Raw genomic sequence first — 12917 nt, 5'->3', positions numbered from 1 at the left:
AGAGGGGGAAAATCCATTTCCCCAACAAGTTTTGTTTTGCATCTATTTGTTATGTTACTCTGTAATTTGGGCCCAACTGTCAGCTTTCTAAATGTCACAGGCTTACCAAGAGAGGACGGCGGTCTTTGCGTTTTGAGATCACAGAATGTTTTTCAAAATATTGAACAAGCTATATGCTAAGATTTCTTCCATAAAAATTTAACTCGGGGTCTCACAGATTTTTTTTTTGTTAATTGAGACCTAATATTAAAAAATAAAATTCCCAACACCTACAATATATTCAACAGGGCTGGGTATTGATTCAAATGACCAAAATCGATTCGATTCGATTCATAAGGGTCCGATTCGATTTGATTTTCGATTCAATCAAGGAGTTCACACAAGACCAATTTTACTTTCGTATGGAAAGCATTCTCAGAAGAACCGATGCTGTAACGATGTGGCTCGGTAAAAATATGAATATTTACATTAAGAATTTAAGCCAACACCGTTACTTTAACTACGCACGTTTTATTTAACATGACCTGATCAAAAAAATAAGTGATAACATCTCACGCGATCGAGGTCACGTACATTTATGGGAAAAAATACGTTATTAAAAGCATCAATACATGGTTTTATGAATCGATATGAGGCAATGAAAAGGAAAGTCGATTAAAATTGATATATTGATTTTTTTTTTTTTTTAAACGCAGCCCTATTCAACACCATGAGTGAAAATGATTTGACACAAATCTGAACAGCAATTCAAAGTCTGCCAGATCCAAACAAACCGTATCATCAGACAAGTATGTTTGATTAAAAAAAAAAAAAAAAAAATTGCAGTGGCTCATATTGAGTTAAATATATTTCGATTTGTAGAAAAGACTCAAAATCTCCACCCCATCAGCAGCCATTTAAAAAAAAGAAAAGGAAAAAAAAACACAAGCCCGCGTGCATGTGCTCTACATTCTCCTCCCATCACTCACTTGGCTGTTGGCCTGCTCACTGCTGAGGCCTCATCATTTCTCCACCTGGCCTCAACTTGCCATCTTTCTAAATAAGTCCTCCAGTCAAAAGGCTGCAAATGGCATCTTCTTTCAATTTAATGTCCCTTTTTATCTAGTTCCTGAGTAGTTGCGCAATTTCTTTTCCATCTCTTATCCGTACTTCACCCTCACAGAGCCATTCTACAGTCTCAGGAGTTCTGTAAAAGGAAAATAAAAATAAAATTGCCATTCATTTGGCATCTTTGCTTTTTTAGAATTAGATGGGCTATTCTGCGGTTTTAATAGTGGGTAAATATTTCAGAATCGGAGTGCTTGATAAAATGCAAATGTGAACAAATATTTGGGTTTCTATTTATCCTGTTGGTTGGAAGGGATTGCGTGGCATCTGCCTCCCTTGGCTCTCACCTCAATCCTCCCCTCGACAGAGAGCGTGAAGACTGAGCGTCACCTTTGCAGCACTTCAGCCTCTCAGGCTGCTTCATGCTCCAGTAAGCGGAGGTAGGTCGGGCTCCCTGGGCCACATTATCAATTACTGACCACTGGCACATGCTGTTCTTGACAGAACATTGGGGGGGGGGAGTGCATTCCACATGACAATTCATTCTTTTTTTTTTTCATGTGTTTGTACCACACAAATAATAATAATAAAAAAAAAATTAAATATGGAATGGTAAGCTATTCAGGCTGATTGGCTTCCTCTTGAACTTTTCCACATCTTGTCAAGTTACAACCACGAACATCATTTTATTGGGATTTCACGTACGCATACATTATATACAATCCACATATTATTTGCTTGCAAAATTAAAATTGAACTTGTGTAATTCAACTGGATTTTATGTTGGCGTCGTCACGCGAAAGGAGGCTAAATATGCAGTTGTCCTTCCAATTCGCAATAATGTGCTAATTAATCCATCACATGCAATCGCAATAAAATACATTCCAATTGGTGGTTTTAAAGTGAAATGGTGTGAGGAAAATTGAAGATTCAAATCCGTAGATGGTATACATTTTGGTACGGTCTACATTTTTGTGCTTTGCAAGCCTCAGGAATTTAACAGTAGACTGTTTTCTCAACATGTCATCTTGAAGTCAAAAATGGTGTCATAATAAGAGTCCACTTTGGTTCCTTTGGGTAGATTCCATTCTAATGTAATCCATATGACAAGTTATGGGATTTGTGGAACAAATTTACAACAGCATGCAGCACAGAACGGTTTCGGGTTTTAGTCATTGACGATCAAGATATTGCTGTGGCTGCTCTCGACTTTCTGCCGTGGCAAAGCAAGCCTGAAAATGACCTCTTGCTAAAGTCTGCTAGAGCCATGTGGCATTCTGTCCGCTGAATATTCAACGTCTGGATGGTCTGAGTTTGGTTTAATACATTTGATTCAATATCATGTGTTAAAAATGTATCGGTGCAGAAGGAACTGGTCAGCCACAAAGGTAATTGTAAAGATTTTTTTGGTTGCATCACTCATGGCTCACAAGAGAGAGTTTTGGAAATATGATGTAAGCACAATTTTTTTTAATTTTATTTTCCTGTGTGCACGGCAGTAATGATATTTTAGTTCGCTATAAGGTTCAGCTAATGTTTGAGTACACTCAGATTTCTATTGCAGACTACATAATATATTTAGAGACGTGGCTCTCAGTGTCCGGTAGCATTAACTCATTCAAACCATAAGACGTGTGTGTATACGTTTTCAAAATTGTAGTCCCCGCCTCCCAAAGACGTATTTATACGTCTTAGCCTTTTTTTTTTTTTTGCGGCATAGCTCCATGTTTTTATATCTTTAGAACACAATATTCTGGCAAAAGTGGCAAAATCAGTCAAAATCCAGAAAAACAACGCTATGATTGAAGTGTTTCCTCTCGTGAATGTGGATGGAATTAAATGAGTTAAGGATTTTTTTTCATCAAATTTGACTCCTTTGGACTATGGGGTTGTAAACAACGTTGTCCTTGTCGGAAAAAAAAAAAAAAAAGCCAATATGTCTGGACGAGGTTGAGTTTCAGCCTAATGACGCACCACTGTCCCCTCCAAGTGTGTCCCCCGCTGTCACCCGGGGACACTGATGCTGACAATGATTGGTGACTGTGTCCTGCTCTCCTCTCTCCCCCTCCCAACCATTGCTACCATGCTCTACTTTTATCTGGCCCAACTTGCTGCCCCTGGCTTTTAATACGGAGCTGGGCTCGCCATTAATCAAAGTCAGAGCCTCTCAGTGTCTGGCTGTGACAGAGGGAGGCAGAGAGAATTAAATGAGAAAGAGTTCAAATGTAGTGAAGAAAAAAAGAAATATTGATAAAATTGTCAAGCAGACCCAAGGGACTGCATCATTAATTTCACGGCATCGCTGTCATTTTATAATAATTCATTCGTTATGGTGAAGTGTAAATGCTTCAAACTGTCCTGTGGAAAGGGATGATACTTCACTCAACTCAACTTAAGCAGGTGCGTATTAGCTCAATATCGTGAAGACGCATATTCGGTAGTCCAAAGTGGCCCGCGGACCGATGGTTAGGGACCACTGCATTAACTGAGCAACAAAAAAAGACTTTGAACTGATTGATATTGATAATATGCTAATTGGTAGAAATATAAAATTACTTAAATGATGGTTTGTGATTCTGGCAAATCACTTCATAAAGTTGCGTCCTAATAAGAGCTCAGCACGTTAGAAGAATAGTGCAGCCTGCGAACATGTGTCCACCGTTGTTGTGTCAGGTGCCGATGAACAACTGTCATTCCTATTAGTGACGTCTCAGAGGACCAGACCTGTTATGACTATGTAGTAACGTGATAGATTATTGCCATATGATAGGTCAGGAAAGAGCACTAATAAAGTTAATAATAAATCAAGTTTTAAGTTAAAAAAAAAAACTTAACTTAAGGAAAATATTAAAATGTTTGTCCAATAAATGAGTTGAAAAATGGTACCCCCCAAAAAAAAAAAAAAAAATCAGTCACGTGTGTGTCACATACTAGAAACTCTGTTCGACTTTCTCCTCCATGGCAGCAAATCGTGTTTGGAAAAGCTCTTCAGACACAAGAGCCATAGAAAGGATTTTTCTAGTGTATGTTTGGCGTCTTTGGTCAGAGCGATGCTGGCTCACAATGTAGGTCAAGGATGATGCAGCAGCACGTTGAGAAAAATATTGAATGTGGTCCACTAGTCGGAAAAGAAGAGACTTGTGTAAAGGAGGGAAAATTACCCTGTGGTGTCGGTTCAATGGCTGGGAGGGATTACACAAGAAAATGATGACTTTCGCGTCTCTTTGTAGTCTCGGTATTTCGGTTTGTTCGGGATTGCAGCCAACACATTTGTCTGTGGCAACCCGCAACTTATGTGATGTCAGGTTTTGGAATGAAGGCTGGAATGTGAATAGTGATGATGCGATTAAAGACTTAAGGTCGATAGAAAAAAAAAAAAAAAAGAAAAAATTCTTGAAAAAAACGAAAACGAGATGTGTATAGGTCAGCAACTTTTTGACATCTGATTTAAGTGAAGGCACACCACCCGTTGGATACACACTTAAGAAAAAAAAAAACTCCATTGTCATTAACAGTTAATGAGATGCATTTACGTGAAGACACTGATCAAGTTAATGATAGCTCACAAGAAGGTACCATTTATGGTTGGGGTGTGTAAATATTTGGGTGTGCCGCAGCAACTTCAACTGGCGCAGTTCTAACCAAGCCAAGTCCAAACTTCTTAGATACACGGGGCAGTCCAGTTGCGATCGATTTAATGACCTCGACGATCCCACAAGCAAAGTTAGGAAACATGTAAAATGCAAATACTTTTTTCCTTTTTTTTTTCTTTTTTATAAATCTCTGGTGGAGTTCCGATAGTCCACTGATCATCCTAGGAAATCACAATCTCCTATCATGAGTGAGTTATATTTGGACAGGCCCATGGGCTACAAATGCGGTCCACACAGCGGCCGCGGGCTTCACGTTGGTGACCGATGGGATAGCATTCAGAAAAAAATATTTGTGTGTTTTCTTTGGAGAGCAGAGGTTGAATGACTTCGTAAATCAAATTATTGATCAAAACGTCCTCCAAGACGCACAGTAGAATCCTGGACGATTTCATTGGTCTCGGCGGCACATTCGCTCCGCTACCCTACCACATCCCTTCGACTCTCTTCTCACCTGCGTGATTAATTTCTATTCACCTCCCCCTGCCATCTTCCCTTCTCCTCCCATGAGTACTCGTATTTATAACGGATGTGACCTCTTACTTCCCGCGACAATTTTCTCATGGCCAGAAAGCACTGAGAATAAAATCTCACCCCGGTTTTATTTGATAGTGGGGGGCTGTCGATTCATCGCTCCCAATCATCAACCTGGTGAAGTTTTATTTTGGGCTGGATAGTAGAACGATCTTGCGATGTTCATTAAATGGAATTCTGACTTTGATGCTGATGAAACTTTTGACGATGTTTAACAAACAGCTTCATTTTAAGGACAAATTCCTTGGTGCTAAAGGCTCTTTGGCAAAGGATGAACAGTAAAATTCAATCCCCCCTCGGGCAGCCAGAAGACAAATACGTAATCTTGCAAATTCATCGAGCGAAGCTTTAAACTGGCAAAGCAACAACAACAAAATAGCGCCGCGTGTCGATGGTGCGGAATTTGTCGTTAATCATAACCTCAGGCCACTGAGGCAACATTGAGAGCGCAACTCGGTGGCGGTTGATCCAGTTTGCGGCGTGACGTCAATGTGAAGTTACTTGAGTTAGGTCATCCATGAACACCCGCACAAATCCTCCGGCAGCACATTGCTGTTATGAGTCAAACCCGTTACGATCGAAAAAAAAAACATCGGTGATATTTCGATATCAGTTAAAGATTTATGTATAATATCATTACAATAGAAGCACGTGAGGTGCAGTTATTATTTTTATCCACTCGAGACGCCAAGTTCCCGTTCTACACTGTAGTATCTGCATGACTGCGTGTGACTTTAAGAGTCAGGCAAGGGACCGCACTGGCATAGGAACAGCTGTTGAGAGAATTCAGATTGATTTTTAAGTCCAACAGAAATGATGAAAAACAATAATTGATCATTCATTCTCCACAAAGTCGATCAAGGAAAATTAGTCCACTGCACGTCCCATGCGAGGATCGTCGTCGAATCCTCGGCAGCGCCGCACACCTACATGCCGCAGTTGCAGGCTCATAATAGCGGCGACAACGTTCATCTAATCACCTTCCATGTTTTATTCCTTTTTCTTCTAACGCATGGCTCTTTTCCAGACTCATTTCTGAAAGAAATTCCTTGACGAAACAAACCATCTGGCGTGACAGGTTCCAATTAAATGCCAAAAGATGTTTTATTCCAACGAAAGCCACGATTGCAGGGAACAATTTCCGATGACATGAAAACATGTTTTTTTTTTTTTGGTGAACCAAACGGAGACTATATTTAGATGCTTTTAATATTCTTCCCAAAGAATTCGACATCGTCAACTTCCCCCTTGTGTAACAGGAACAATGCAATTACCTGGCAACAAAAGGCCACAAAGAAGAGAACACCCGCTTGGCAGATTACACTTCATTACCGCAGCCAACCTCGATAATAGACATTGGCATTTGTTCGTCTCCATCTATCTGTCAAGCACGCTATTAGCCTGTCAAAGCGCTAGAGACCATCCGGGTAATAAGGTCTATTTACTTTCCTTTTCCTCGCATTCACTGGCATGGTTGTACTGTTTGGTTGTCTTCCCTCCGACTTCCGACGAATTCTTGAATTCAGTCGGTCAGGAGTTCCATCAAATTTTAAAATAACGTATGACAAAAACAACTCGTCATCAATTTTAAACAAGGACCTTACGCTGTGTGACATCAGTTTAACTGCCATAATATTATGTCATTTCATTAATTATAACTTTATTATTTATCAAGCGATTGGCAAGTTTGATTTAATTGATAATTTTATGCATAGTTGTTATGCAACTTTTCTTTTCCGATTTGTGAATCGTGAGATAATATTAAAGTAATTATATTGTTTGTTGCACCGGGCACGTGTTTTGGAGGTGCACTGATCAGACTCATGCGGCTTGTGTATCGTTTTTTTTTTTAAGAGTTGCTGCGGCTTATAAACGGGTGTGTCTTATAGTCCGGAAAAATTGTAATTGTCAGTTTCTGAAGTGATTTTTCTGCCAAGATTTGGAGCTCATTCCCCTCAGGATTATTGTGCATTATTATTTGCATTATTTTTTTTTGCCGCTAACAAATATGTTTAAACTCGTTCATTTGATAGTGTTGCTGTCATTTTCTTTTCATTATCTTTGTAAATATTGTATGATGCAGTTGTGTATTTTTTCTTCATATCGTTGAATATGTGTTCCAGTTTGACGGTGACAAATTAATCCATTTATTTGTAAGAAGATGCGAGGCGTGACAATCAGCTTTCGTTCATTCACAAGCTCAATATATTACGCCGATTGTCATCATAAATGAACTTTCTGATGATTTGGACTTTTTAATCAAATGAGATACTCTGTATTCTCTTGCATGCACAACCGATCAAAACATATTTTATAACGAGCTTCAGATCCATGACACCTCGTCGTCACTTTTTTTTGAAGACTCACATGAGATTTTGGAGTTTTAAGTGTCGAGCTGAATTACATTTACGCATACAGCATGTTCTGGCTATGAAAAACTAGATTTATTCCCGAACATGTTTCTGGTGCCGAAACAATCTGATATAAATTCTTTGTGGTTGCAACTAATGTAATGAGATTTTTCTCGCTCCTGACAAAATAATGGAAGCGTGACATGCTCATTTTTAATGGCCAGCGCTGACAGGTGCGACGGTGCATGACAACAGGACAATCTGACGCAGTGAGTCAGCAGGCAACTTCAAAGGCAAACACAAAAGTGTTCACCTCATACGTCAACTGTGGCTCATCTTTCACCTGACTGCAACTCCACGTTACCGTGAAAGCCTGATAGATTTGTGTCCCTTTGAGTGCATGTTTAAGACCAACAGGAGCATGAAAAGGCCCCAGCAGGAAAGGAGAGTGCATATATTCGTGGAGTGTCGAAAACACGCTGAAGGTCAAGTTGAAGAGTTGGCTGAAAGTCCAACACACATGCAACCAAACAAATCGTTTAGATGGGAGAGCAGCGTGAAAACAGAAGCTATCCATGGATTTATCTTCAGGTCTTCTTGCAGGCTGGCGACACAAGGCTGCTCAAAATACAATAGTTTGAACAATAACAGCTTCAAGTCTCACATCTCATTGGAGCGCAATATTTTATTTTAAGGATGCAAAAAGCAAGAAAACCACTAAAGAACAAATGATCTCCTTTCTGGCTTTGTTGGAATTTGTGAAAGGAAAATTCTCGACCTCAATGGTGATGCCCGGCAACATTAGCGTCACCCAACGAGCTGGTTCTCAAAGTACGATACTGACAACGGTCTTCAATCCTGTTCCTCGAGGGGCTGGTGTCCTGCCGGTTTTGCATTTCTCGCTGCTGCAACACACCTGATACAAATGATCAGGATCGTTATCTAGCTTCTGCAGACATTGACGATTATCTGATCATTTGAATCAGGTGTGTTGCAGCAGGAAGAAGTGGAACAGGCAGGACACCGGCCCTCGAGGAACAGGATTGAGGAACCCTGCTCTTGACCAATGTGCTAGAACGTGCACATGTGCCGCTTAAAACGCCGAAATTCGGATATTTGCAGGGTACTTGAGCCTAAATCAAATCAGCCGTTCAAAGGCTATTGCATCCAAATGACAAACCACAGAACGTCATACTAAAAAAAAAATAAAAAAACATCACAGACTAATTTTGACATGTGGATGTTTTTGAGAGGGGTGTAGCAGCAGAAGTGGAGACTCGCCGAGCGGCGTTGTGCTCAAAACAAAGTCTCATTAAGCAAAGACGCAAGCAAAACAACAAAAGCCGATTGTCAGCCTGCAACCTGCAGATGTGAGCCCCAAAGGGAGAAAAAGACAGAGGATTTCCAAATGTCGCTATGCAACTTGCGAAAAATAGCAAAAGTGGCACGACCGCTATCATCGGTTGGCTCTGGAAACCAAACCACAAAGAAGGGAAACGGACGGCGCCTGTCACAGAAACGGTGGGAATATCACATTTCCATTCTTTTGTTTTGATATGGGCAAGTGAGGGATCTGAGAATATGTACGTTGGCCTTTCACCAGCGACCATTTTGCTTCATGTCTAACAGTTTGTTCTGACAGTTAAGCTATGTAAAACCTCTTTGGCACCACAGTCAGCCATCCTGAGACGCTGAAATGCACATTGTGAAAATAATGTCTTCTAGATTGAAATTTCTCACAGAGCCAAGAGACACGGCTACAGATGTTGACCAAAGACATACCATGAAGTAAATGACGACTTAAGGCTAATTACTCCCGTATTCATCACACCACTTACCCGCCTGGTTGGTGGTGATGTCGATAGACACATGCTGCGACGGATACGGACTCTTATTGCTGACGCCGTTGACAGCCTGGATCTCGAAGCTGTATAGCGTGTGCGCCAGCAGGTTGCTGATGAACACCCTGGTGTCGGTCAGACCCAGCTGACGAGGGACAAATTCCACATTGTCGTCACAGTGGGAGCAGGCGCGCCGGTCGGCCTGACACTTTTTGCACAAGATGTTGTAAACCACGTCGCCTCGGCCGCCCGTCTCTCTCGGAGAATGCCACTCCAGGATCACAGAGGTCTCGTTCACTATGGATATGACATTCCTTGGGCTGGATGGGACACCTGTAGAGACACACGGGTACGCGTAAGCTCAAGGCCGAGGAATCCCAGATTTGTATAAGGAACAATTTAATAAGGAAAAATTCAATGTTGTGCAATTTTTCCGTAATTGGGTCGATTTAGTGAGCGTAATGCGTTGTTGGCAAAGGCCACTTTATTTCTTCTTTTTCTCTTTCTTCAGAACAATTGGAATGCTAATTTATTCCCCTCACACCCAGAGGGATCATACAGCGAAACGTTTGTGTCTATCAAACATTGGTTATTTAGCAAAATGCAGTGTTGCATGGAGTAGTCTTATCCAAGTGGCTCTGGAGATTCACGCTCGCATTCACTCCCCCAGGAGCAAAACCTCCAAAATGATATTCATGGAAAAATCACGCAACGATAAAACAAAGTGCTTTGCCCGAGTGGCGCATTCAGATTCGGGTGCTTAAAAAAAAGGGGGGGGCTCGTTCGCCATCACCCAAATGGAGTACGCTTCTTTAAGAGTTCAAATGACGGAGTAGATTCTTGGCTGCGTGTGGGACTCCCTCAAGACACTCGCTGATATCTTGGCCCAAAGATGGCATGCGAGGGCCATTCACAGAGCAGCACAGTGCCTAAGTTGCTTAGGTGCGCTTAGGGTTCCCCGGAGAGTGAATTTGATAGTGATCCCTGTGAAGTCTGACCTTTATTTGAAAAGAAGTTAAAAAAAAAACATGTAGTAGCAAAAAGTACTGTATTTTCCGCACATGTATATAAGCCACAGGAACTCTTCTTCTCTTCAGCAAAGGGACATAAACAGATTGTTAAAACAATGCTTTTTAACATCTGTTTTAATGAGCAACAACTTTGCTCAGTAAAACAGAACAAACCCAAGAGAAGAAAAAAAAAATCACGATTTTATTTAGCGTATTTTCTGAACGATAGAGCGCCCCTAGTGGTAAAAGAAAAATCCACAAACTAGCAGCGGCGTTGTATTAGCCGCATGGGTCAAAATCTAGGAAAAAAGTAGCGGCTTACAGTCCGGAACATACAGCATATTGAAACGTAACTATTTCTCCAATAGATTGCAAAACATTCTTTCTTTATAATCTTACTAATTTTTCTGTTCGAGTGTCAGGTGCACTAACTTGTCCGTCTCCAATTTTGTTGGCATTCTTCATATCGTCATAATTGACAAGCACAGATTCACCACCAAATGTTTGTACTCAGTACGCAAAAGCTGCTTCACGATCTAAATTTGTTAGTCAAGGCTTGGATTCCAGTTATGGAATATAATCGTTGACAGCAATACTTTTTCCTTTGTGGAATTTGACCAATCGTCCATCCAGTGAGGGAGGGCGGAGGAATCGATAAATATCGCCCTGTCAGACAGAGTCAATTTCTTAAAGTAACATGTACGGTTGTGGACATTCATAATCGCTGAAATGATTTTTTTTTTTTTTGCATCCATATCTATGTAAACAATGCTGTGGAAATATGCTAACCGGCGTTTTCAAACAAACACGCTCCAGCTAAGGCGTCACATTGTTTACAAACTATGAAGGAGGCTGATAAAGGACGACAATGGCTTTCCTAAGACCAACACAATTTGTGAGTGGATCGTGGATGCTCGGGCGAACGTGTCTGCTTCCAACATTATTCGAGCATTTGCAAAAGCCGGGATAATTTCTGAGCGGTTGCACAGCAACGAGATTGACTCTGACAATGATGAGAGCCAACCTGCCGTGTTAAATAATCAGTTTTGCTCCTGCTGCCTTTTTAAAAACACGCTAGTTTTAGCGGGCAAGCATGCTACCGTATGTTTTAAGCTAACATGTGCCGCATGTATACAGAAAATGCACCCGCAACTGAGACTGCACCTTTCAATGTGGTGCGCCGGTGCGTTGTTGAGAAATGAACCACTGCTACTGGTTCAGTATGTTGCCACTGACACTCCAAAGAAAGACTTCAGCCTTTTCAGCATAATATGTTGACACTGACTCGATTAATCACTGTCTGTAAAGCCTTGTGAGATTGCCCTCTAGAGCTGAGACGAAGCGGATCCTCGGCTCAACGCTCCAGCAAGGAGATGTCGGTGACAGGAAGAGCACGACCCTATTGGTGTGATTATTACGGTCTGGCTGAGAGGACAACATCTCCACGCACCTGCTGGAATGGACCATAATTGGCTAGTGTATGGGGAGGACTGCAATAGGCCACATACCGCAAGACGTGTCACTACTTCACTTATAGTCACGTCAAGTTATCCACATGCTTGTGTGTGTGTATATGCACGTCGACCAAACATATAAGGAACGCACCGCTGTCCGTGTGGAACGCGCACGTGATATGAACACATGTGCCTGAGATAGCGTGTTCACATGTTCAGTCTCCATCTGTATGATTCACACACCCTTGGAAAAAAAAATAACTGTGACTTATGTCATCCATCTCAGAGGGTGACACCGGCCCCCTCAGCCTGCTGTTTCGGCTCCAGCTAAGCTACACGTGTGCTGGAATGATGTTGGAAATCAGATGTGACTGCCACTTATCAAGCGATTTGCAGCCCATTAGTACAGCGAGCCCATGGCAGTTTTAATTGGCCATAGGATTTAATTTGTAGAGAACGTTCCTTACAGGCTCTCAGCTGGTCTTCATTTGGCCATGTCAGTCACCATTGTTTATGCTCAGAGACACGCTTCTTTCATTTATCGAGTATTTCAGGGGAGGCATATCATCATATCCAGGCACGCTGCGTTGGGAACGGGTCTTTAATTTAATAGTTAAATCAGAGGAACCGGTGCAGCCTGCAAGTTCAAATGCTCAAGGGCAGTGAGTGGGTGGATTGCAGTGCAGATGTTATTTGTGTCCAATTCGGGCTATTAGATTATGCACAAACTTTTTTTCCCCTATTACAAACGTTGATTTTTGTGCTGTTAAAAGCAAAAAAAAGACGCATTTGGGAAGGCAAGGGCGTTTACAACTTCTCCCTCTCAAATTCCTCCCAAATCCATGTTAGGTTACTTGCAGACTGAATTGTCCAGGTGTGTACGTGTTAATTGATGATTGGCGAACTTTTCATGGTGTACTCTGCCTTTTGGTGAATTGGATTACAAGTAGAGGTCCTAAATATTAAGATACTATCACCAGTAGCTATTGTGGCTCTTTTCTGTTGATATAAAAAAATAAAATAAAATATA

The 12917-nt window shown here is 41.3% G+C and overlaps 1 protein-coding gene across 2 annotated transcripts in view; it reads right to left on the bottom strand.

Annotated features, from left to right (window-relative positions):
- Positions 1-12917, bottom strand: part of ephb1 (EPH receptor B1) — a 144596-nt gene that overhangs the window by 39382 nt on the left and 92297 nt on the right. For both annotated transcript variants that reach the window (XM_088310307.1, XM_088310308.1), the window contains exon 5: positions 9421-9756. In XM_088310307.1, coding sequence (XP_088166433.1) covers positions 9421-9756 — 336 coding nt within the window. The remainder of the gene's footprint in view (positions 1-9420; positions 9757-12917) is intronic.

Source organism: Idiotropiscis lumnitzeri, chromosome 12 (genome assembly GCF_059441095.1).
Source record: "Idiotropiscis lumnitzeri isolate Australia: NSW breed Sydney's pygmy pipehorse chromosome 12, RoL_Ilum_1.0, whole genome shotgun sequence".
Lineage (NCBI taxonomy): Eukaryota > Metazoa > Chordata > Actinopteri > Syngnathiformes > Syngnathidae > Idiotropiscis > Idiotropiscis lumnitzeri.
Note: the sequence above shows the minus strand (reverse complement) of the source record. Positions and strands in the feature narration are given on the sequence as shown.